Raw genomic sequence first — 27,130 nt, forward strand, 5'->3', positions numbered from 1 at the left:
TTTCTCGTAATCTGACCCCCCCCCCTCACTCACACAAAAAACGGCCTCTGAACCAAAGCCCTGGATACGCTCTTGGTTGGAATCAAAAACCTTCTTCTTCTATAAAAACAGACCCTGAAGCCTAAAACAGTCTTTTTTTGGCTTTAAGGAAAATTCGCGCTGAGTACTTTGCTTTCTATTCTTATTAAAATAATAATTACAATAAACCGAACAGAAGCAGGTTTCAGGGTTAAGCTATATGATATGTTATTATATTTATGAAGCTTCAAGTCTTTACGGGCCATGGTAAATATTATATTTACCATTATTGTTAATTTACCATTTACCATTATATGTTTTTATATTTATGAAGCTTCAAGTCTTTACGGGCCATGGTAAATACAAAAAAAAAATTACAAAGAGTCACTCTTAAATTCAAATTAATATCTGAATAAAATACAGAAAATGCTCCCTATTTTCCATACCTGCACCCAATGCGGTATTCAGGATTTTTGTTCGGGGGGGGGGGGCACAAAAGCTTTTAAAAACGCCACAAAAATTTCTTAATGTGCATTTGTTACGTTTTTACACGTTGGACGAAAATATCGGGGGGGGGGCATAACCCCTAACTCTCTTCCCTGGATGCGGCTTTACCTGTACCCATTAGCTTTTCCAAATTCTCAATCTCCATAAAACTTTTACCGAATATAAAATCTACCTCTTCCTTTTTTGTACCAGCCCAGAAAAATTTTCTCCCTCAATTCATTTAATTCCTTACAAAAACCAAAAAGTGAAATAAATAATCCTCCCCATCTCCACACATTTGACAAAAATAAGGACCTATCTTCGACTTCGCCCTTCCTAAATACTTTCTCTTAGCACCAAGTGGTGACAAATTTCCTCTTGCCAATATTATTTACTTCAGTTCCTCCTTATTAAGCCTTGCCCTAAAATAAAGTTCCTCCCCCAATGCTTCTTTAATCTTAGCACAGAGAGAGACGTTTTTATTTACAATTATATTTCTGGATTTTCAGGCTCTCTGAAATAATCTTTACTTGTTTGGATAACACCCCTCTTTCTAGCCCTAATCTTCTCAGAATTTTATGGCGGAGCTTCTCTACAACTTTCTATTCTTACACTAATCAGCCCCAAATCACCCTTAAAACTAACCTTTTGAACCAATCTATTAAATCCAACAGTTTCTTTAATAAAAATTTAACTGAATCCTCTCTAACTTATTCCCCTTTTAGAATCCCATGTTTTGCAACCATAACTGAACACTGGTCCCAGCTTACTACTGTAAATTTTCTCCCTTAACTTAACGTCACTTAGGCCTATATTTCCTAAAATGCCTTTTCATATACTCCACATCACCCTTAAGTCTTTCTATTCACCATAAGAACAACCTAACTACCCATCTACCATCTCAGGAAGCCTTACACCCTAGATATGAAAACTCATTTAGTTTATAATAAATTAACGTTCTTATGAAAAATTTCCCTAAGTTCCACTTTGTCCCTAAATACTACAGCAGCTGACTTATCAGCATTCAATAACTAATTCTTCATCGCTAATTATTCATGGGTTAGATATGTTGGTACACGTTAATAAGTGAATCATCTCTCGTAATAATGCACCCTCTTCTTTTCTTCTTTGGAAGCGTGACGATTGTCGATCCATGATATTGCATGTTCAAATCTTTGACGATCTCATAGAGAGACGAATAATTAAGATATTCGGCGATCCTTCCCTGAAATCTTAGAAAAATCCTGACACTTGTTTTGTTCCAGAGATAGAAATATTTTGTTTTAGAGAAACTTTTATCATTAGGAAATGTGAATCTTGTTTTGTTTTTTTGTTTTTTATCAAACGGAGCAGAATTTTTTTTTATTGAATTCAGGAAAGGGCTGTCCCTTAAAACGTTCTAGTATGCCTGCTAGGAAAATGCCAAAATTTACCTAACAAAAAATTTCATTTTATCAGTTTCGCAGCTCTTCGAATTTTCTGAATTTTTGAATTTTTTCCGCTTTATTTGAAAACCTTGCCGACACAATTCCATTGTGTTTTCAATCAAATTTCATGGTCAAATCACGAATTCTCAATATGTTTCAGTAATAAGTAGTCACCTGGGAGAATTCGCTAATGAACCCTTTGCCTTTGAGACACTCAGCCGACGTTGAAGCTCATAAAATGATGTTTACGGCATCGAATCCTGTTAAGTTATTAAATAAAAAAACAAGTTTTTTTAACTAAAAGTAAGGAGCGACATTAAAACTTAAAACGACCAGAAATTACTTCGTATATGAAAGAGGCTGCTTCCTCATCAACGCCTCGCTCTTTACGCTAAAGTTTGACCCTTTCTCTCAATTCTTCTTTTTAAAATAGTAAAAAACTTTAGCGTAAAGAGCGGGGCGTTGATGAGGAAGCAGCCTCTTTCATATACGAAGTAATTTCTGGTCGTTTTAAGTTTTAATGTCGCTCCTTACTTTTAGTTAAAAAAACTTGTTTTTTTTTATTTAATTTCTGGACGTTTTTGAATCAATGCATGTTTTGATTTTGGCTCTCCGCAGAGGAATAATTAAAACAAAATTTGCATTTTTTTTTTTTTTTTGGCTAAATGGCTTTCTCATAATTTTGATCGAATGATTTTGAGAAAAAAAGAGCGGGGGAGGAAGCCTAGTTGCCCTCCAATTTTTTGGTTAATTAAAAAGGCAACTAGAATTTTTAATTTTTTACGAATATTTTTATTAGTAAAAGATCTACGTAACTTATAAATTAGCTTACGTAAAGAACTTTTGTATTCTCATATTTTTATTACATATATGAGGGGGTTCGCCCCCTTGTCAGATCCTCGCTCTTTACACTAAAGCTTAAATTTTGTCCCAATTCATTAAGAATGACCCCAGAATTACAAAAGCCGTAGAATAAATAGTTGAAATTACTAAAAATACTTTAGCGTAAAGAGCGAGGTATTAGGAGGAGGTGAGCCCCTCAAATGGGTAATAATTTATGTTTGTTTTAAGTTTTAATGCTGCTCCTTACTTCCAGCTGAAAGAACTTTTTCATATTTATTTTTTCATTGTTTTTTTTTAAATAATGCTAGTAAATCCTGCGCTCCCTTCATGGATATTTTCTTCCCCCATGACAAACTATCGATGGAAAGTTCCTCCAGAATATCCCCCTCTTCTCAACCCCTCCCCCAACCAAAAAAAATCCTCCTGAAAACGCCTGTACACTTCCCAATAACCATTACTATATGTAAGCACTGGTCAAAGTTTGTAACTTGTTGCCCCTCCCACGGGGACTGTGGGGGAGTAAGTCGTCCCCAAAGACATAGTTATAAGGTTTTTCGACTACGCTGAATAAAATGGCTATCTCAGAATTTTGATCCGTTGACTTTGGTAAAATAATTAGCGTGGGAGGGGGCCTAGGTGCCCTCCAATTTTTTTGGCCACTTAAAAAGGGCACTAGAACTTCTCATTTCCGTTAGAATGAGCCCTCTTGCAACATTCTAGGACAACTGGGTCGATACGATCACCCCTGGGGAAAAAAAAAAAAAAAAACAAAAAAACAAATAAACACGCATCCGTGATCTGCCTTCTGGCAAAAAATACAAAATTCCACATTTTTGTAGATAGGAGCTTGAAAATTCTACAGTAGGGTTCTCTGATAGGCTGAATCTGATGGTGTGATTTTCGTCAAGATTCTATGACTTCTAGGGGGCGTTTCCCCCTATTTTCCAAAATAACGCAAATTTTCTCAGGCTCGTAACTTTTGATGGGTAAGACTAAACTTGATGAAACTTATATATTTAAAATCAGCATTAAAATGCGATTCTTTTGATGTAGGTATTGGTATCAAAATTCCATTTTTTAGAGTTTTGGTTACTATTGAGCCGGGTCGCTCCTTACTACAGTTTGTTACCACGAACTGTTTGATTTGTATATCGTCATGGAGAGGTAACCACTAGGAGGTGATATCCTTTGCTGATTTTACTTTGCTGCGAACCTCTCCTTCTATGTACTTGTAGATGGAGGGGAGCTTCACCCCCTGAGATAGGTCCAAAGGGTCCTTCTTTCCTTCCGACAAACGATGTCCTGGAAATATAATGAACCATCATTTCTAAAGGAAAATCTCAGTAGGTCTAATTTGGGGATGGAGGCGGCTGAAGGGCTGTGTCCCCTCATAGGTTTTCCCCTAGATATCTCAAAATACCATTGCTTGTGGCATTTTCGTCGGAAATACCTTTTTTTATGTTATCATTTATTTTTTTTACGATGAATATGCCCCCCTAGACATTCAAAAATTCACCATCACCCCTAAGCTTTCTGAATCGACGTCACTGGAAAAAGCCAGTAAAATCTTTCACCTAGGGGTCGGTCTTGAATTAACGCCTTAAATGTTTGACTCCTCCCGGCCTCCGAAAGAGCGTTAGACAACAGATTACGATAAGTGGTTTCCTTGAAAATATGGCAAGAGTTCATCCCTCAGCGAGCTGTTGCTTTTGGGACAGGACCGTCTTATTCTAACGTAATGGAGCCATTTCTGCCTCATACGGCTCTAGGTACTGGAGGGACAAATTCTGAGTGTGATTATCAAGTCTTTAAAAAAAAAACATCTTTGACAATCCATTGTCAATTGAAAAAAAAATAAGACGAAAAAAAAAATCCCTAGGTTAAAAAGAAGAAGAATGAACATAAAAAAGCCGCTATGGGGTTTTGGCTCAAAAGAAATCAGCATCAGTCTTTGTCCCTCCCATCAAATAACCTGGCTGTGTCCTTGCACTTAACTGTCACAGTTAAGAAAGCCCATAAACAAATAAAATTTGTTTATTTATTGAATAATTAAATAAAAAACAAGTTTGTTCAACTGAAAGTAAGAAGCAACATTAAAACTTAAAACGAACAAAATCATTATGTATATTGGGGGGTTCGCCCCTTAGTCAATTAAATAGAAAAAAAAGTTTTTTAAATGAAAGTAAGGAGCAACATTAAAACTTAAAACGAGCAGAAATTACTCCGTATACGAAAGGGGCTTTTCCTCCTCAACGCCCCGCTCTTTACGCTAAAGTTTGACTCTTTCTCTTAACTCTACTTTAAAACAGTAAGAAACTTTTTTTTGAAAAAATTTAAGAAATTTTTCTGTCAATTGTAGAAACACGTCAGTTGGTATATCTGTTGCAGCTTTTTTCGATAGAACGGTGAAAAGATACTTCAGTTCTTTAAAAGATATAATAAATCCTCAGTTGATTAATGCACTTTTTTGTAGATGACACCCAGTCCTGTTAAGTCGCCTAGTCGGCCTGGTGGGTTGGTGGATGCCTCTGATACTTCTGATATCGATGTTACGGAGTTAGCTGGCTCACAATCACACGTAAATGTTTATTTTATTCTTAATTTTTCTTTTGTGGGGTCTTTTTACTGTTAAATTTCAACTCAACCAGAGCAAAAAAGTTCTTTAGTCTACTGAGCACCCCCTCAAATGATAAGTTTTTGTTTCCTTGGTCCCTCCTTCGAAACTAATTAAAGATTTACATCCAATAACTGTGACCGTTTTTAAATGTTTAAGTGGTACACTAATCATCCCTGCCTCCCCTCCCCTCCAAGAATACTTTATAATTTTGTTTATTTTTTATTTTTGTCATCAGGGTCTTTACTAGTAAGACTTCAGTTCAATGAGAGTCTGCTTAGCCCCCCCCCCCTAAAAACATAAGTCTTGGTCTCCACGGTCCCTTTTCCTTAATCCTGTTTGAATATTTGAACCTGACTACTCCAGTCGTTTTTAGATATTTAAGTTTTACGCTAAGAACCCATACATCCTCCCTTCCTCTTATTCCCCCTCCCCAACACAGCTTTAAATTTTCAATCAATAACACCAGCTACTTTTAGATATTTTAGTATTGAACTATACACCTCATTTTCCTTCACGTAAGAATGCTAATCAATTAGTTTTTTGTCTTTTGCTTTTTTTATGTTTTCTCTTATTATTAGAATTTCAGTTTAATCAGAGCCAAAAAGGTTTCAGACTGCTTAGTCCTTCTCCACAATTGAAATGCCTGGTCCCTTTGGCTCCCTTCCCCAGTCCCTTTGGCTCCCTCCCTTCCTCATTTTCTGGGAAAATATCAACCGAGTATTTCAAGTCGCTTTTAGATATTTAACTGTTACCTAAGCACCTAAGCCCTCTCCTCTCCATATACTTTTTGAAGTTTTATTTTATAATTCATTTTTTTGTGTGAATTTTTTCTACTGTTAAAACTAAAATTCAATTAACGACTAAAAGTGGATTTTTAAGGAAGCAGTAAAATTTGACGCCTCTAATAACTTTGATATTGATGTTACAGAATTATCTGTGTCAGAATCATACATAATTGTGATGTTTTAATATTCTGATTAATTTATTTTTGATGTAGAATGATAATGGTTTCAGTTCTTATCTTGCCAATTAATAAAAAAGTCTTTGTTACAGCTTCAGATGAGAAGTAAAATTCTTTAATGGATACTATAAATAAAGTTAATTCTATAAATAAATAAGAACTATAAATAGATTTAGCTTTCATTGATTTTATTTTGGCGGACCCTATGGATCGTAACCACTTTAAATGGCATTACCATCATAATGGTACCAATAAATTAACCAAATTTTATTTTTCTTATTATTAAACTTAATTTATTATTACCTTATTCTTTATTTAAAAGGCGTAGGTTTTGTTTTTTTTTCCTCAAATTGCAGTAACGACAGCGGCTAATTTGTTTTATTTAACAAACATTTTTTTATAAACATTATTTATTAACCCTTATAAAAATGGTAAATTAAAAGCCACATCTGTCGTTTCAGACGACAAAAGTAAAAAGAAAAGAAACTTGAGGATTATATATTTTGTCCCACCCCCCTCAGTTATAGAATTTGAAGTCACCTTGCCCCCCCCTTTTTTTATCAATTAGTGCTGGTAAAATAGTTTAATATCGATTGTTTCTCGTAAAACTGAAAGTGTAAAAAAAAGCTCCATTTTTTTAATTTGAACCCATGCCTTCGGCTTTTGGAGTCTTATGCTCTATCATTTGAGCCAGCCGTGCTTGATATTTGGTTTTATCCCTTTTAAAAATAAAATGATTTTTAATTATAAAATAATTATATTTTAGGATTGCGAAGCGTCGCCCCCTCCGGCTGCTAGACAAGATATGGATTTCTTCATGCACGAATCGCCCACCTTCTCTACTGTTGCAATGCTGCCTAATTTTGAGAGGGGTCATAACTTGAGACCACAAATCACTAAAGGATCCCCTCATCCAAAAGCTAGGTATGTTTCTGCTAAAGTTTTAATTAAATTAGTGTTATTAAAAAAAAAAAAAAAAAAAAAAAAAAAAAAAAAAAAAAAAAAAAAAAAAAAAAAAAACACGAAGGCTAAAGACACTATGACTTGGCAAAAACCAACATACTTCTTATCATCAGAATAGGAGCTATGGGAGGTGGGACACTTTTCCATTCCCCTTAACCTCCGCCTGGATGCAGTATCAGTGACTTTTTCACGATTCTTCTGAGCAAAAAGAAGACAAATCCTCATACCCTTTACATCAATGTAGGTGCCTCTTTTCTGTTTCTGGGCAAATCAATCAGATAATCAAACAGTTCGTGGTAACGGACTGTAGTAAGGAGCGACCCGGCTCAATAGTAACCGAAACTCTAAAAAGTGGTTGCATCGATTACATGATAACAATAGTTACATCATAAGAATCGCATTTTAATGATGATTTAAAATATATAAGTTTCATCAAGTTTAGTCTTACCCATCCAAAGTTACGAGCCTGAGAAAATTTGCCGTATTTTAGAAAATAGGGGGAAACACCCCTTAAGAGTGGTAGAATCTTAACGAAAATCACACCATCAGATTCAGCGTATCAGAGAACCCCACAGTAGCAGTTTCAAGCTCCTATCTACAAAAATGTAGAATTTTGTATTTTTTGCCACAAGATAGATCACGGATGCGTGTTTATTTATTTATTTATTATTTTTTTCTTTTTTCTTTTTTTCCCAGGGGTGATCGTATCGACCTAATGATCCTAGAATGTCGCGAGAGGGCTCATTGTGGTGGAAATTAAAAGTTCTAGTGCCCTTTTTGTGACCCAAAAAACTGGAGGGCACCTAGGCCCCCTCCCACGCTCATATTTTCCAGACGTCACCGGATCAAAATTTTGAGATAGCCATTTTATTCACCATAGTTGAAAAACCTAATAACTTTGTTTTGGGGGACGACTTACTCCCCCACGGTCCCCATGGGAGGGGCTGCAAGTTACAAACTTTGACCATGGCTTACATATAGTAATGGTAATTGGGAGGTGTACAGACATTTCAGGAGGATTGGTTGCTTGGGGGGTGGGGGTTATGTGGGGGAAGTTTCCATGGAGAAAATTTTCATAGGAAAGAGAATTTCCATGAAGGGAGCACAGGATTTTCTAGCATTTTCAAAAAAAGAGAAAAAAATAAATATGAAAAAGTTCTTTTGACTGAAAGTAGGGAGCAGCATTAAAACTTAAAACGAACAGAAATTATTACGCATATAAGGGGTTCACCTCCTCCTAATACCTCGCTCTTTACGCTAAAGTGTTTTTAGTAATTTCAACTATTTATTCTACGGCCTTTGTGATTCAGGGGTCATTCTAAAGGAATTGGGACAAAATTTAAACTTTAGTGGAAAGAGTGAGGTATTGACGAGGGGGCGAACCCCCTCATATACGTAGTAAAACATACGAATATAGAAGTTTGTTACGTGAGTTACATATATTTTTACTAATAAAAACGTTCGTAAAAATTTAAAGTTCTAGTTGCCTTTTTAAATAACCAAAAAATTGGAGGGTAAATAGGCCGCCTCTCCCGCTACTTTCTTCTCAAAATTGTCCGACCAAAATTACGAGAAAGACATTCAGCCAAAAACATAAATTAACATGCAATAGCAAAAATCAAAACATGCATTAATTCAAAACATTCAGAAATTAAACAAAAAAAAACAAGTTTTTTTTAACTGAAAGAAAGAAGCGACATTAAAACTTAAAACGAACAGAAATTACTCCGTATATGAAAGGGGCTGTTTCATCCTCAACACCCCGCTCTTTACGCTAAATTTGTTTACTGTTTTAAAAAGTAGAGTTGAGAGAAAGAGTCAAACTTTAGCGTAAAGAGCGGGGTGTTGACGAGGGAACAGCCCATTTCATATGCGGAGTAATTTCTGCTCGTTTTAAGTTTTAATGTCGCTCCTTACTTTCAGTTAAAAATACTTTTCTTTTGTTTAACAAGCTTTTATAACCGTATTGTTTGCTCAAAGCAGCCGGAAGGAACAATTTTCAGAAAAAGTTTGATTTTGGGGCGTGCGCTTCTGAAATGGTGATTCTAAATTGGCCAACATTATTCTGTTTTGGTTTAAATTTGCATCGTCGATTTTTTTAGCCCAAGGGGCCCCTTGAGTGCACTTCTGGGGACCTGAAATCGTAGATGTGAAATACAAAATTAAGTGGGGGGGGGGCACTGCAGCGTCAAAACAGGCCTAAATTGGGTTCTCCCCAATGCAATCGTCCCAAGATTGCATTGAGTCTTCCGACGACAAAGAAGCTTTCGAGATTCCGCTACCCAGTTCCGCGTCTACGGAGCCATCGTTCGAAATCACGAAGCCAAGAGAAGTTAGTAAGAACTTCAATGAGGTCTTCAATTGACTTCAAATGAAGTCTTCAATGACAAATATCGTCATTGAGTTGATGCCGTCTACAGACACCACTGTTCCAAGTTGAGGAGCATAATCCCCTTTAAGATCACGACGATATTTGTAGAGACTCCACACTGTTCCAAGTTGAGGAGCATAATCCCCTTTAAGATCACGACGATATTTGTAGAGACTCCACACTGTTCCAAGTTGAGGAGCATAATCCCCTTTAAGATCACGACGATATTTGTAGAGACTACACACTGTTCCAAGTTGAGGAGCATAATCCCCTTTAAGATCACGACGATATTTGTAGAGACTCCACACTGTTCCAAGTTGAGGAGCATAATCCCCTTTAAGATCACGACGATATTTGTAGAGACTCCACACTGTTCCAAGTTGAGGAGCATAATCCCCTTTAAGATCACGACGATATTTGTAGAGACTCCACACTGTTCCAAGTTGAGGAGCATAATCCCCTTTAAGATCACGACGATATTTGTAGAGACTCCACACTGTTCCAAGTTGAGGAGCATAATCCCCTTTAAGATCACGACGATATTTGTAGAGACTCCAGACATCTTCTTCCATAGCAGCTTCCTCCAGATCGTCAAACTATAGGCAATAAAAAACGAAAAAAGTTTATATAAATAAATATAAATAAATAAATATATTCGCAAATTTGATGGCAGGCCGTTAAGCCTCTACAAAACAAAAAACCGTTTAGCGCACGGTATTGGGTTAATGTCTATCCCTTACTAACGCGACATCGTTAGCCTCATTTAACATCTCATTTTTTTTCAAATGAATTCTAAAAACTAAATGAAATAGCTGGAATATATCAATTTGAAACTGTTTGAAATTTCAGAAAAAACTAAACTTGCACTTAAAAATTAAACCTTAAAACTTCTGTTTTTATATATTTTTTTCTATATATTATTATGTTTTGCAAGGTGACATAATTAATAGGACAACCTTTTCACGAGGATAGTAAATTGATTTTGTACGCCACACTCGCAAAGTAAGGGCTCCTTATCAAGAAAAACTGAAGTAATTTTAGCATGCACCTTTTTTGTAATCTGAAGGTCCCCAAGAGAACGCGATTTGGTTGAGACAGCCGTCCCATACTATTATTCCAACTGAAAGTAGAAACCTAGATCCCTCCCCTTTCGTGTCTCCCTGTACAATAGCAATTTCTTAAGTGTGCTTGGCCCCACTCCACTGTCTGAGTGTACTTTCTCCCCTCCCTCCTCTCATCGTTGGTGGGAGAGGGATATTTCATAGAAATATTAAGAATTCAATTAATTGGAACAATAGAAACTGTTTGACCAGGGCTACATTGCAAAATAAAATGTTCCGAAATCTGAGGCTAATGAAAACACATATGACTATTGAGGACTAATTTACAACAAACAGGACCATTCAAGACGAACATTTAGTTTATTTCTGAATTTTATCCATACAAAAAGTGATTTTGCTTGTTACTAAATTAAAAAATGTCAAATTTTGTGTCAAATGTCAAGGGAGTGGGGAGACGGTTAATTCGGAAAAATTAGAAAAAAAACGAGGTGAACGTAACAGATCCGCTCTCTTTGGTGGAGCAGGGGGGGGGGGAATTCGATAGTTCGGGCACTTCCAGATAAGCTAGGAAGATGAAAGTTGGCAGGCGTATCTGGCACCAGACCAGATTAAATTAGAAATAGTCGTTTTCCCGATTCGATCATCTTGGGGGGAGTGGGGAGACGGTTAATTCGGAAAAATTAGAAAAAAACGAGGTGAACGTAACAGATCCGCTCTCTTTGGTGGAGCAGGGGGGGGGTTAATTCGGAAAAACTAGAAAAAAATGACATGTTTTTAACTTATGAACGGGTGATCAGATCTTACTGAAATTTGATATTTAGAGGGATCTCATGTCTCAGAGCAAATCCTGACCGAATCCAGTGACATTGGGGGGAGCTGGAGGAGGAAACCGGACATCTCGGAAAGCGCTTAGAGTGGAGAGATCGGGATGAAACTTTGTGGGAAGAATAATCACAAGTCCCAGATACGTGATTGACATAACCGGACCGGATCCGCTCTCTTTGGAGGAGTTAGCGGGGGGGGGGGTACTTTGGAAAAATTAGAAAAAATGAGGTGTTTTTAACTTACGAATGGGTGATCGGATCTTATTGAAATTTGATATTTAGAAGGACCTCCTGTCTCAAAGCTCTTATTTTGAATCCCGACCCGATCTGGTGATATTGGGGGAAATTAGAAAAAACGAGGTGAACGCAACAGATCCGCTCTCTTTGGTGGAGCGGGGGCAGGGGGGGGGGTTAATTCGGAAAAATTAGAAAAAAATGACATATTTTTAACTTATGAACGGGTGATCGGATCTTACTGAAATTTGATATTTAGAGGGATCTCGTGTCTCAGAGCTCATATTTTAAATCCTGACCGAATCCGGTGACATTGGGGGAGCTGGAGGAGGAAACCGGACATCTCGGAAAACGCTTAGAGTGGAGAGATCGGGATGAAACTTGGTGGGAATAATAATCACAAGTCCCAGATATGTGATTGACATAACCGGACCGGATCCGCTCTCTTTGGAGGAGTTAGGGGGGGGGGTACTTTGGAAAATTAGAAAAAATGAGGTGTTTTTAACTTACGAATGGGTGATCGGATCTTAATGAAATTTGATATTTAGAGGACCTCCTGTCTCAAAGCTCTTATTTTGAATCCCGACCTGATCTGGTGATATTGGGGGAAATTGGAGGGAGAGACTGGAAATCTTTGAAAACGCCTAGAGTGGAGACATCGGGATAAAACTTGATGAGAAAAATAATCACAAGTCCTAGATACGTGATCGAAATAACCGGAACGGATCTGCTCTCTCTGGTTGAGTTGGGGGGGGGATTAATTCGGAAAAACTAGAGAATATGAGGTATTTTTAACTTACGAAAGGGTGGACGGATCTTAGTGAAATTTTGAATTTAGAAGGACATCGTAACTCAGAGCTCTCATTTTAAATCCCAACAGGATCAGGTGATATTAGGGGGAGTTGGAGGGGGAAACCGGGGGAAACCGGAAATCTTGGAAAACGCTCAGAGTGGAGAAATCGGGATAAAACTTGGTGGAAAGAATAAACACACATCCTAGATACGTGATTGACATAACCGGACCGGATCCGCTCTCTTTGTGGGAGTTGGGGGGATTTCTAGTACTTTGGTGAGTTCGAGAATATGTACAAGTTATAGATACGTGATTGACATAAGCCGACAGGATCCTATCTCTTTGGGGGAGTTGGAGGGATTTCTAGTGCTTTGGCGAGTTCGGTGCTTCTTGACGTGCTAGGACGATGAAATCGATAACTCTGGTGCCGAGTCTAATTTTAGGTTCCGAGCTCGTCACAAGTGCCATATGAGCTTTTGGCTCTTGTTTCTCTTCTTCTTTTTGTTTCAAAATAAATGACGAGTGAAAACGTACCGTCCCGCACTGTTCAGACGAAAAATCAATTTTGACGTAACACTTAAGTTAGGTATTCATTTCTTAGACCACACTACCGTTCTATGACGAACAAATAAATTTTCAATTGGGGATAAATCCATTTATTTAGACAGTGGTAAAACAGGTACAAAATTCCAGATATTTTGATCACAATATACAGCGATTGTCATCAGTAGAATTATTCTGCTTATGTAATTCTACTGATGACGATTGTTGTATATGTGATCGAAATATCTGGACTTTTATACCTGTTTTCTCACTGTCTAAATAAATAGATTTATCCCCATTTAAAATTTATTTGTTCGACGAAAAATGACATCTCTATGTTATCTTTGTTATCTGTTTAATTTATTTTAAACGTTATGTACATTTTCTAAGTGATTACTAATGTTATCTTTTTAAGTTATCTCTAATTAAACGTTCTCTTTAAATACAGATTTTGTGAAAAAATACATATTACTTTAATCATTTTCGACTCTTAAGAAAGAATCTAGAACTTGCAATTTCCAATCGAATTAGCTCCCTGCCAAGTTTCTTTATGATCACCCCTTCCATAAGAAGTAGTGGGATAAAAACTACTAGCACATGAACCACACTCCCTTCTTTACTAAGTGGCCCCAAAAAGAAGCACCTTTCGTAAAATTCTATGACCACCCTTATAGACGAAGTGGCCTTGTAACACAAAACAATTACATGGAGCTCACTTCGTTTGTTACTAATTGGCCTCAAATGGAGACCCTCTCCTAAGTAACTAAGACCATCACAACTGTACGAAGTGGCCTTTTCCAAGTGGTCACTTCGCCCTTTGCCCAAATGGAAAAACTTTGAAAGACCTTCTACTATGATTAAATAAATAGACATAAAATAAAAAAAAAATATTAATTCAATTTCTTGATATCGAAATTTTTTTTGAATAACAAAAAAAAAGTAAGGCTCAAAATGAAAGCCTGGGATGGTCTACTAGATGGGTTTATTTTTGTTGAAAGTAGTTCTTTTATTTTTAGTTTGGAAGTAAGAAAGTGATAAATAAAATATTTTATAACTTAGGTTTTGTTTAGATTTATGTAATTTCAGTGATTTTTTAGCTATGTAATACAAGATGGTGTTAGTTATCTTTTCTTTTTTTGATCAGCTTTGTGCTCTCTTTTTTGGATGAACAAGGCGAATGTTTCTTACCCGTATACACTTGAACGTCGAGTCACACATTTCAACCGAAATTTTTTTTTTAGTGTGAAAAATATTTTCAAAAAAGGTGATTAAATAAAAACAGCTACTACTCCGAGGTCAAATGACTTGTGCACAGTGGGTCAATTAATTAGTTAATTTATATCATCGACAACACAAAAATAGAGACGACAAAAGGAGAAGGATAAAACTAACTTAACTAAGATCCTCACAAGGAGCCTACATTTTCGAATTTCTATTCTCTAATTTTTGCTTGTTTTCATTACAATATATAATTTTTTCAGGTTAGATGGCGGTCGAAGTCGCAGCCATACGCCAGATATGTATGCTACAGACACTAATAGTGATAGTACTGGCACGACCTTGTTAAATAGTGCGGTTTCTAGTCCTAGTATGAAGGAACGATTAAGAGCGATAGGCGGAGTTCCCACCCCTTTGGCCATATCTACGCCTCTTGGGGGGCAAAGTAGACTGAAGTCAGTCCAGAATCATCCTCATTTAGTTACTGGTAAGTTGAGATTTGTAGCAGTACTTCCATTGTCCCTGAATTGTTTGGTGTTTCCCTAAATTTTTCGAAATTCCGGTATTTCTGAATGGGTTTTTGGTATCTCCCTGAAGACTAGCTTTAGTAAGTAGATTCAGTAAGCTTCACTTACCTTTGTAATTAGGTAATTACCTGGGCAATTTTGGTAATTACCTTGGTATTAGTAAAGATGGTGGGAGCAGTGAAGATGGTGAAAGTAGAATAGCCAAGGACCAGGGTGGTTTTTTTTACAGTTGAAAGAGCTTGAAAGAATAGGAAGATAAGTCTACACACCAAGAATAGAATATTGGAAGCTACAATGATGACAGTGGTCAAATATGATTTTAATCATGGGTGCTCTGAAAAGGGGATGAAAATTTGCTAGATGTTTTCCAGAGAGATTGCTTACGGATTGTAATGGATACCCGACTGACTGACCGTATTTCAAACAGTAGGCTGTACGAAAAGTGCGTTCCATTCCGCTTTCTGGAGCTATAATGAGAGACAGGTTGAGATGGATTGGCTACGTTCTGTGTATGTAGGATGAAAGAATGCCAAAGATTGTCCTTTTCACCCGACCGTCTACGACTAAACGAAAAGCAGGTCTTCCGCGGTTGAGGTGGGAGGGTGTCGTAAAGAAAGATTTAAAAGAAATGGGAACTTCCTTGGAGGGTGTAAAGAGGAAGGCTTTGAATGTATTAGGATGGAGGAGGAGCGTGTATAGCTGTGTTGGCCCTAGGTGGCTTCCTGCTTCGGTGAGTTGTTAGTAGTAGAGCGCTGGATTTGGAATCCTTTGTTTGAAACGCGAGGGTTCTATTCCTGGTGTGGCCAGTTATTGGGCTTAGGATGGGGGTTAGTAGCGTAACTATGTAAGCTCAGCCAGAGTCGAACCACCTTAAAATAGGTACCTGAAGAAATCTGGGGAAGGCAAGCAGGAAGGGTTTGCGAAAGCACAGGATGGCTGGTCCCAAAACCCCATTGCACTTCCTGGCTGAATGACCGTGAAATGGAGAGCAGCACTGCCGGTTTGGACTTTGAGGATCTAGTGCCGCATCCTTTACCTTTTTTATATACTCTATTCAGTTAGTTAAAGTTGGGACCTATCAGTTGCCCCACTCCCTCCAATTTAGAGGGAGAAATGGTTTGTAGGAGCTGTGACTGGGACTTCTACACTTTATTTCATTTATTTAGGTAAGACCAGTTTTCACGACGTTTGACTGTTTTGCACAACTATTTACGTTCGGGACCTGTTAGTTTTCCCTCCTGGAATGGGTGTCAGTTCGGAAGGAGGGAGTAATTATTCACTCCTTCCCCCCCCCCTAGATTCGGAAAAATCCTTTTTTGTATTTTCATTGAAATAAAAGTGAAAGACAACAAAATTACTCCGCCCTCCTGAATTTTGCAAAATAGATTTTGCTCTTCCCCCCCCCCTCTATATCTTGGCGGATTGGCGCCCATGAATCCTGGGTCTTTTGAAGGACCCCTAGGATAGATCGGTGAATTTTTCCGGGAAAAACATTTTATTATTTTATTATTGAATGTTTAAGGTGCACGAAAATTTAAATCGGTTATTTTTTATTTAATTTTTTTGCCTATAGTATTTATTGTATATTTTTATTGTTTTAATTCTTTTCTTTCATGTTTTTAGGAATCGAGTTATCGTAGAAGGTAAGATAAATGTTAAAGGAAATAATTTGGAAGTATGAAATTAGTGACAACTGTGAAGTTTGTGCCATATGACGGAAGTGCACACGGAAACAGGCTAGAACTAAGAATTACGAGTAATTACTTCCTGTGGCCTGATTAAATTTATTTCTGTCAATAAGTTTAATCTTTGAGTATTGGCAAATGTAAAATAGATTTTTTATCAATCTATAAATGCTTAATATCGACAAGAAGATGATTGATATCAAAAACACATAGTTGTATCCGGGGGGGGGGGGGGCTAAGTTACCCGGTTTGAACATACACCGCCTCCCTAAGTTTTGTTCAGTTGGGACAAAGTAACAAAAATACATGTAAAACAAAATTTGTATGTGGAAACCATCCCAACCCTCCCCCCCTCCCCGAGAAAAAATGGATATGGCCTTGGTCAGAAAGAGGGACCATATTTCCTAGTCTAGGTCTAGTGTGTTTTTCATATGAAGGATGTTTTGCCAATATAGGATGTTTCGGCAACCCAACTGAGGCCAAAATAAAGGCCGAACTGAGGCCAGAAAAGGCAGAGCCTCCTTAAATAGGGTGAAAGCTAAACTTCAATAGGGTTCAAAAGAAATCTAAAGTTTATGGGAGTCACTAGAGATTTAAGCTTTGAGTAGAGTGGGATGGAAGAGCGGTAACTTCGTAGGGGGTAGATTTGGTAGAGTGTAATGGAAGTGCGTTAATTTCGTAGGGGGTGCGTTTGGTAGAGTGTGATGGAAGAGCGGTAACTTCGTAGTGAGAGCATTTGGCAGAGTGGGATGGAAGAGCGGTAACTTCGTAGTGGGTGCATTTGGTAGAGTGGGATGGAAGAGTGATAACTTCGTAGGGGGTGCATTTGGTAAAGTGTGATGGAAGAACGGTAACTTCGTAGGGGGTGCATTGAATTGTAAGTATTAATAGCAGTAGGAGAGTACTAATTCATTGATTTATATTTTCAGCAGATCACGTAATGGACGGACGAGGTGTTAACTCTGGTAACTATTACGGCGTTCAGCAGTTACGACAGAACCATCCTTCACAGCCTTATGGACAACAAAGAATGATTTTAAGGAATAGCGACCCTCAGAGTCATCTATTAAATACAGATAGTCATCATGTTGATAATCTTAGAGAGCTTGCAGGTAATTTTTGTTTGATTTTTAATGTACTAGTTCGGTTTTTTTTTCTTCTCACGGTATCCGTGGGATGTTCAAGAACATTTTACATTTTTTTTTTTTTTTCGTTTTTTTTTTTTTTTTATTATTCCACCCAAAGTAAATTATCGTACACAATAAGGCAGTAGTGGTAAAGCTAAAGAATATGGTATTGAACTTTACAGTCCCTAACGGTGGTACTGATCTCTGTTTCATGGCCCTTCAGCGAGGATATGAGGGGGGGGGCAGCTATTCTCTGCTTTCGCACATCTTTCCTGTTTACTTTCCCTAGACTTCTCCAGGCATCCATTTAGACCTGGGTCAACTCTGACTGAACTTACACAGTGACGCCACTGACCCCCGTTTCAAACTATATATTCAGCAACACCGGGATTCTAACCCCTATCCCCAAGGCCGAAGGATTTTGAGTCTAATGTACTAGCCACACGACATCCTAGATGTCGTGTGGCATCTAGTTGGTAGTTTTTAAGGTACTAGTTATGCTTGGGGGAAAGGGGAAAAGTCACGTTTGATCATTAGAAACTATGAAACAACTGAAAAAAAACCCTGCAAGATAGCTAATTTTAGTAAAATGGTATATTAACAATCTAGTATTTCGAGATTATCATTCGGCTGATTGAAATGAGTTAATGTTTCTTTAAACAAAATTTCTTTAAACGAGCAGTAGTTGTGTGTTAATTTTAATTTTTCTGGAAAACTGCTATATATATATATATATATATATATATATATATATATATATATATATATATATATAAATATATATATATATATATATATATATATATATTATATATATATATATATATATATATATATATATATATATATATATATATATATATATATATATATATATATATATATATATATAATACGATGTTCTACATTGAAAGCATGCTTTTTTTTGTTTTTCCCTCTGCAGCTAGCTAAGCACTGGAACATCATTGAGAGCTATTTAATGGCTCATTTTAAAGAAATTTCTAAATCTATGTGCTTTTATAATTAACAAAAATAATATTCAAAATGAAACGATTTTTTACGAAAAACTACATTTTCGTATACGAGATGATGAGCACGTCATAACCGTAAATGACGTAAAAAGTAAAACTTCTATTGATTATGAGATAGAAAGAAAGAAATTTTTGCCGATTTGCCTTATAGCTTGTAAAAAAAACTAGCATTTTCTTAAAATTAGCATATTAATATGTCTGGTAGCAAAAAGATGTAAATAGGTCACAAGTTCAAGGGAGAATTTGTATTTTTCCCTGGGTGGTTGTATTGAACCTAACCTGACGCCATAACATCAAGAAGAAGTTTCCATTATCTGCATCTAGAAAACAAGCAACAACGAGAATCAGTATTTGCAACCCTGCCTTTTACCAAGTGCCGGAAGCCCGGGGTCGAAGCCGCCAGCTCGAAGCCGCCAGGCTCCCGGCACTCTATTCAATTAAACGAGCTATAATTGTAATTATCATTTGTATATGTTTTTCTTGGAAAAAACACTTTTTTAACGGGGCATATTAACATTGTCCGGTGTGAAAAAAAAAACATGGTTGCGATAGATCACGGCTATGGGAAAATTAATTTCGAGCTTTAATTTTTAGAAGAATTAAAAAAAAACATTTTTAATGTGAATGACGTTACAACGTATAGTAACGCATATGTTTCTTATCATTTGTTTCCTTTATTAATGTTTGCTGCTTAGCACGGTGGATATCGCGTTGGACTACTAATCGGAAGGACATGGGACCTACTCTGGCAGTGATCGAATTTTTCATTGGAATATTTTTTTCCGCAGTCAATTTTTTCCAACATTTTCAAATGAATGACTTCAGAAATACTTTGAATAGATGTAATAAATTCCTTGGTATTTCTCTTGAAAAGTATCGACTCCCTATGTTTTTTTTTATCAGATTCAAAAAATAATCTCCATGGTTGCCTGGGAGGAGGCAACCTTCCAAAAGCTACCTTAGCAGTTGGAAAAAAGGAAAAACTTTTTCCTCTGAAGGAAAAAGGTTGTTGTCAAATGGTTTCTAGTTCCCTGGTATACTTTATACTTCTCCGGAAATATATCCTAGTAAATCGACTCCTTGACTTCTTTTTGGATTTCGAAGTAAGCACCACAGTTGCCTGGGGTGAGGAAACCTTCCAAAAGTTGCCACCCCCAAAATATATTTTTGTGAGTTAAAAGGTAATTTTGATAAAAAAAAAAAATATTATTTTGAGAAACAGCAATAATATTATTTCGTGAAAAAATTCTCCGGCGCCCTTTGACTTTTTCAGAAATGTATCCTAGTACATCGACTCCTTGTATTTTTTTTTAAGATTCCAAAAGTAAGCCCTTCAGTTGCCTGAGGGAGGTAACCCTCCCAAGGTTGTCTCCTGTCCCTTAAAATTGTTTTGTGAGTGAGTGGTTCTGAAGGTAAAATGCTTTTTTCGACTGATTTCTAGTTTCTGTTGACTCCCTAAGTCTTCGTATACCCAGCTAATACCGAAATACCCAGCTAATTGACTTCTCTTTTCCAGGTTCTCCTCAGCGTGGATTATACACATGGAAGGACCAATTATCCCCTGTGGAAGTTGTAAACAGTAAATCTTACCGACCCCCTCTGCGAATTACTCGACCCAATGAACAATCCCTCCCAAGAGGACAGTGGTACTTAGATTCAAGGAGACAAGGTGCTCGAACCCCTGAACACATGCTGCACGAGTCACAAAACAATGAAATGAATCAGTACTCAAGATCAGCTTCACGTGAAACGAATTATGAAATTTCGGTGTAAATTAACTTAATCAAGTGAAATGACGTTGCTTAGTGCTGATTGGCATATAGGAAACTTCCTTAGTGCTGATTGGCTGTTAGGGGACGGAAGGACTTGGTCCTTCAGTTCTGCCCCGTGATACAAGTGACAAAGTAATCAATCAGTAATGACACTGGTTGTCCTAATTTGTCATCGGTTTGTTTAAAGCTTTGTCATTTTGACCAATCATAGACGGCATCAGATTTTTCTTTAAATCCTAATTTTGCCTCTAATTATGATGTCAGTAAAAGATAAATCAGTTAGAAATGACACTAATTACCCTCATTTGATTTTTGAGCTATTATGAGACACATGTCATGACTATGATAACCAATCAGGAATTGTACCGGTTATTTTACTAAACCGATTGGTTAAGGGATAGCCAAAGGAATGAAGTATTTTTGGGCCGTTGCCCTATTTTAGATAACAAAATGTGTTGCCTTAGCTGCGTTTGGGGCAAATAAATTGGTAAAATTCTAGTTTAAGGGCATTTCTGCCATCCTGGAAAGTGGTTGAGCTGGGTAAATGAACCTTTCAGGAATGTACCTAGGGCTAAAAATATTCCGTGGGAAAGTAGCTATCTCCATTATTTCCTTATTTCTAGGATAGAGAAGATTGTATCTGTCTGAATTTTGCCAAAAAAAAACATTATGCCTTTATTTGTTTGGTTTTCATTTTTCATTGGCTTCATTTTTTGTTTAATGCAATTAAATATTTTAGCATTGTCAAGGGTTTTTCTTTCCTAAATTAAAGACAAATTCTACAGATCTTCAAGGCCTTGTAATTTGGGGTTGAGAAGGGATCAAATGACTTATAGGTCATTGAGGGCCAGTGCCCTCTGGAGGGGGTAAGAGTGGAGGTAGATGCTTCAAAATATCTTTCCAGGACATTGTTAATGCTCTGAACGCGTTCCTGAATTTCATTCAACTGAGTCAACTCCTTTCGAAGATAACAAAAAGCTGTTAAACTAGGATCTTACCGACAAATGTTCTTTTTTTCTATTGCTATTTGAATGTAATATAAGAACCAGTGAAGTTGGGAGTTGTTAAATTTAGATTGATAACCGTGTTTCCACTGTCCATGGATTCTCCCGGGTTTTCCAAATTTCTTAGAAAGAAAATTGGGTTTCCCAAAATTTCACCTAAATCAACCTTACAAAAAATCAGCAAAATATCTAAATCTGTAAAAAATAAGGGCTTTTATCTCCATTTTCGATACTACTTTAGGAGTTGAAGAAATATTCTGGGGGGTTCAAACCCGGTAGCCTTCCCTCCACCCTGGGTACACCCCTGAAAGCAAATACATAAGGTCAAAATCTACCATGAGTCTATTTTTGAATTTTGTTTGAACTTGTGTGCTTTTACAAGACTCAAATTTTCGCAGAGATTGTTGAGACTATAATTCTTAGACGGAAGAATTTGGGTTAACTCCGGAAAACTTGGCAACGGTGGAAATATTAGTTGACGACGCCATGTATAAATCTTTTCGCTTTGACTAGACTAATTATCGTCAATTTTTTTTTTTTGTTATATATATCGAAATGGTGTATCGCGTTTTATCGTCATGTACACGAATTACGTGTGATTTTACGTAATTTGAAAATGGATTATTGGAAATGTGTTTGATTATTAGAATTGACCTCTGACTTCTATTTTCTTATATTCGTCAAATTCTTTGAACTGTTTTATATTCAGCTTCATATATCGAAAATTATAAATTTTACCAGGGAAAGAAAATTAGCTCGAAAATTGGCCCAAATATCAAAAATTTAATACAAGCATTTTTTCATAAAATTAGTTTTTTGTTTGTTTTTTCATCGTGACGTCTTAGATCTTTAACTGGGCAGAGATGAGAACTATGAAGCTTGCTTTTTAGGTAATTGGCCCAAATATCAAAAATTTAATAAAAGCATTTTTTTATAAAATCAATGTTTTGTTTGTTTTTTCATTACGACATCTTAGATTCTTAACTGGGCAGAGTTACATATTTTAAGGATGAGAATTATGAAGCTTGCTTTTTAGTTAAGGATGGAAATCGTTAGATGGCTCCCACCAGTAGAACTAATTAAAAAAAATTAACGAGGGAGGGTGTAAGGATCTTCAATTTCCAAAAAAGCTACAAAAAGGATATTTTCAAAATCTGGGGGTGAGGGCATTATCTATTCATAAGCTTGACACGATAAGTGCAATGGGGAGGTCATATTTTTTTTATTGCTATATTTTCTAAGATTTAACCTTGTATCTATAGGGATAAACAGATTTCTTTGGTTTTCTTTATTCAAACTTATCAGGGACATATTGGAATAACAGTGTGTCTACTTGCAGAAGGAAAAGGATTTCAGAAAATTCAGACTTCAGAATATTGACGGAATTCTGCTTCTTTCTCTTTTTCGCCTGAAAATATAATAATAATCTTTCGCCTGATTTAATTTTTAATTATAATACAAATACAGAAGGGAGAATAATGAGAATGAACAAAACCTATTTGAATATTTCGGCCCTATATCTAAGGGCTGTCTTCAGCAAAGAAAATAATAAAAAACATAACACAAAAAAAAACTTACAATAAAAGTTCTTGGTTAAAAATCCCTTTTCTGGCTGAACTTTCGTTAAGAAGTAAAGATGTCAAGGCTAGTTCATAAACGGATTTTTAACCATGAACTTTTATTATAAGTGCTTTTTGTTTTATATTTTTTTTCTTTGCTGGAGACGGCCCTTAGATATAGGGCCGAAATATTCAGATAGGTTTTGTTCATTCACTGTCTTGGGAAAAAAAAGTCCTCATTACTCTCTCATCTGTATTTGTATATGGAAAGGCAGTATGGTCTTCGTCATTATTTTCAAATTATAATTTGTAATTTAATTTTGTTGAATTAATTCAGTAAAAATATTGAGAAATCAAAGAAATTTCTATAAAGAAATTTAATTAATTTAATTTCTAATTTCGCCTGAAAATTTCTTTTTTGCTTGAAAATATAATAATAATCTTTTGCCTTATTTAATTTCTAATTATAGTTTCTAATTTAATTTCATTGAATTGGTTCAGTAAATATATTGAGAAATTAAAGAACTTTCTATAAAGAAATTTAGTGTATTTTTTAATATCGCCTGATAATTTCTTTTTCGCCTGAAAATATAAAATAACAAAAAAATCGGCGCTTTGTGGTCCAAGAACTCAGAAAATGCAGATTCTTGGTTTTGGTATATATACTAAGTTCAACTTTTTTGCCATTTTACGTTGCTTTTTCGTGCTACTTTTTTTCAATGTTGGCTGTTAAAGGTAGAACACAAAGGGGGCCCTGTATGTGAAGCTTACCCGGTTTTAATGGATTTTGTACTAAAAACTTGTTTTCTTTGTTTCGTAAGTTAAAAAACGTCTTTGATCATTGTGTTTATTGTTTTATATTTTTTATGAAACTGCATCGATTACGTTCTACTCGTTGATTTGTCGCTCTTCTCTCTAAGCTTCAGTAGTTGTTTTTGATGTTTTAGGTCAGAGAGTATGGGTGACATGCAAGACTAAAAACTGGCGCTAGTGCTGACAAAAAAATCTCAACACCATCTAGTCTTTACGGTACTTCGCAGTCTTTTCAGCGTAATAATAAGTAATAATTCAGTGGGTGAAATTTCAGTTCTTGACAGAAAAATGATAACAAAGGATGAAAAATGTCAAGTGTCGCCAAACGCAAGATAGTGTTGGTGGTTCTTTGCCGCCACTAGTGCCAGTTTCCACTCTTTCTGAGTTGTCCACGCTCTTTGGTTTTAGATCTTCAAAAGTTCAAATACCCACAAACTTAAAATTATCAAACCTACTTGAAGTACCAAGGACGCCAAAAAAAAAAAAAAACACTTCGTTTCCCCCTGGATTCATCCTAGATCTGTTTGTGTCTGAAAACCATATCTTTCTAAGATTTTATTTTTCGTATTTTCATGTTTATAACGTTTTTAAGACTTTTTCGTCAAAATAAATAAGTAAAGCTAATCAGTTAAGTTTGACAAATTTACTAGCCTTTAGTTATTACTATTAGCTTTAGTTGCTAATTTGTAATAGTTAAATTTAGATCAAGGGCAATTACGTCTTTTTAAGCTGTTTTGTGCTATTTATGTTTTTAGTTTTTAATTCCTGATTGTTCATTCATGTTTCTTTTTTTTCTCTTCATTTTAGCGTCCGCCACTTCCAAAAACTGTATATGGAGGTATTTTCATTAAAATTGAACTCCTAATTAAGTAAAACCAATAAATAAGTAAACCAATCAAATAAGTTTAACGAACATACTAGCTTTTAGTTATTACTATTAGCTTTAGTTACTAATTTGTAAAAGTTGAATTAGCTCATTATTAGCACACACTTTTTAAGAATTTTTCGTCAAAATAAATAAGTAAGACCAGTCAGTTAAGTTTGACAAATTCACTAACTTTTAGTTATAGCTATTAGCCATAGTTACTAATTTGTAATAGTCAAATTAGCTCATGATTAGCATACACTTTTTAAGGCTTTTTCGTCAAAAATAATTAATAAAATCAATCAGTTAAGTTTGACGAATTCATTGGCTTTTAGTTATTACTATTAGCTTTAGTTACTAATTTATAATAGTTAAAATAGCTCATAATTAGCTCAAACTTTCAAAGGCCTTTTCGTCAAAATAAACAAGTAAAATAATCAGTTAAGTTTGGCAAATTCATTATCTTTTAGTTATTAATATTATCTTTAGTTAATAATCTATTGTAGTTAAAATAGCTCGTAATTAGCACACAATTTTTAAGGCTTTTTCGTTAAAATAAACAAGTAAAACTAATCTGTTAAATTTGACAAATTCTGTAGCTTTTAGTTATTACTATTAGCTTTGGTTATTAATTTGACTAATTAATTAAATTAGCTTTTGGTCTGTACAATTGCAAATATTTAGAATCCAAATATATTCAAAAACAATTACGTCTTTTTAAGCTATTTGGTTCTAATCTGCTTCTTTTTTTCTTCATTTTAGCGTCTACCACTTCCAAAAACTGTATATGGAGGTCTTTTCATTCAAACTGAATTTCCCGATTTTGATTTTTCCTATTTTTTTTTAGACATATGTGGTTATGTAAGTTTCCACCTAGCCTATAGATTTTCACTGAGTTTTTAGTTTCACTGCCCTCGGTACTTCCACAAAAGTAAATTAAGATGCTGATCAGGGCCATGTTCACGATTCTTTTTTGGTGGGAGGGAGAGAGTCGGTTTACAAAAAAAAACTTGAAAAACGCATCAAGAATTTGTTTACGTTCGGTTTTGTCATGTTTGTGCGAGTCAAAGAAAAATTTAGAGGGAGGGTCAAACTCCCTAGCCCCTCCCATGGATACGGCCTTGATGATAATATTTTTTCGATTAGATGAGAAATTCAGCGTTGCCACGCGTAGTACAGATGAGCTGTTTTAACACTTTTTGCTCAAAACAGAACCTTTGGTAAAAATTACACTTTTTCCGCTATTTTGTCCTTTCCAAGTCCGGATCCTTACAAAACTAGTAAATGCCCCTAATTTAAAGGGTGGACAGATGTTCTGTTTCCTTCTCGTGTTTTAAAAGCTTCTATGTATTAACGATAAGCTAGTATTTTAAGATAAAAGGAACGTTTTCTCGGCGGAAATTTCAAATTTCCAGAACATGGACTAATCTCACATACAGTTCTTTTTTTTGCGAAACATAATTTCTTTTTTCCTTGCCTTATCATTGTATTTTAAGTTCTTCATATAGGCAAAAATATTGCATTTTTTAGATTGTAATTGATTTAAGCGATCTTCAGTAATTGATAAAAAACCTCCCATCAACTATGGGACGTAAAATAAATATTTGTAAAATAATATAATGCTTAGAAAGTAAATTTTTTAGGGGGTGGGAATTTTACAAAAAAAGTATGAGAATAAGCGGGGAAAATTGTGCAGAAAATCGGGAAATTTAGGATTTCAGAAGATCGGGCAACGGGGTCACCTCCCTGATTTTTTCCCTTGGTTTGTCATTTAGCTTGAATAATCGTATATATATATTATTTACGGCGAAATGGATCTGTAAAAATATTAGGTGCTTTGATATTATTATCTGTATCACTGTTTTTATTCGAAGAAAAATATTTTCTCAAAGATTTTATGTGATTTTATATTTTAAAGTTTTTCTTTCCTTTAATTTATTTTTGTTGTTGGTTTTTGTAATTGACAGCGTTATAATTGTTGTTTTTATCAGCAATAAATTAGCGCGATTTTTCTAGAGATTTGAAAATGACTAGTGACTTTTCTAGAGACTTGAAACACAAAATTCGTATGGGGACTAGGAAACTGTGGATTTATAAAGTTTGTCCAATGATAAAATATGGACTCCCTAATGGATAATTAAAAAGGTAAGGCATTAGAATTCTAATTGATTATGAATCGAAATTACTTACATTTGAAGATCGTTTGTTAATAATGATCAAATCGTCGGATAAATAATAATACATTTCTCTCATCCACAAATACCTTTATACAAAAAGAAATTGTGTCAAAGAACGAGTTTCCGAAATTCATTGTGCTCGTTCCTACTAAATAGTATGAACTGAATACAAAAATTATGTTCCTGTTTAAATATTGCAAGTTCTTGTTTG

At 35.6% G+C, this 27,130-nt stretch overlaps 1 protein-coding gene across 6 annotated transcripts in view; it reads left to right on the forward strand.

Moving 5' to 3' along the window:
• LOC136025881 (palmitoyltransferase ZDHHC8-like) overlaps window positions 1-26,759 on the forward strand; it is a 116,177-nt gene extending 89,418 nt beyond the window's left edge. Inside the window, exons 7-11 of one of the 6 annotated variants that reach the window (XM_065701924.1) lie at window positions 5,248-5,352; window positions 7,119-7,276; window positions 14,623-14,846; window positions 17,501-17,683; window positions 20,246-24,501. In XM_065701924.1, coding sequence (XP_065557996.1) covers window positions 5,248-5,352; window positions 7,119-7,276; window positions 14,623-14,846; window positions 17,501-17,683; window positions 20,246-20,502 — 927 coding nt within the window. In that variant the 3' untranslated portion in view covers window positions 20,503-24,501. Of the gene's footprint in view, window positions 1-5,247; window positions 5,353-7,118; window positions 7,277-14,622; window positions 14,847-17,500; window positions 17,684-20,245 lie in introns of all 6 variants that reach the window. The other 5 variants (XM_065701922.1, XM_065701923.1, XM_065701925.1 and 2 more) reach the window with 5 other exon arrangements.
• Window positions 26,760-27,130: the final 371 nt, after the last annotated feature.

Source organism: Artemia franciscana, chromosome 4, assembly GCF_032884065.1.
Source record: "Artemia franciscana chromosome 4, ASM3288406v1, whole genome shotgun sequence".
NCBI lineage: Eukaryota > Metazoa > Arthropoda > Branchiopoda > Anostraca > Artemiidae > Artemia > Artemia franciscana.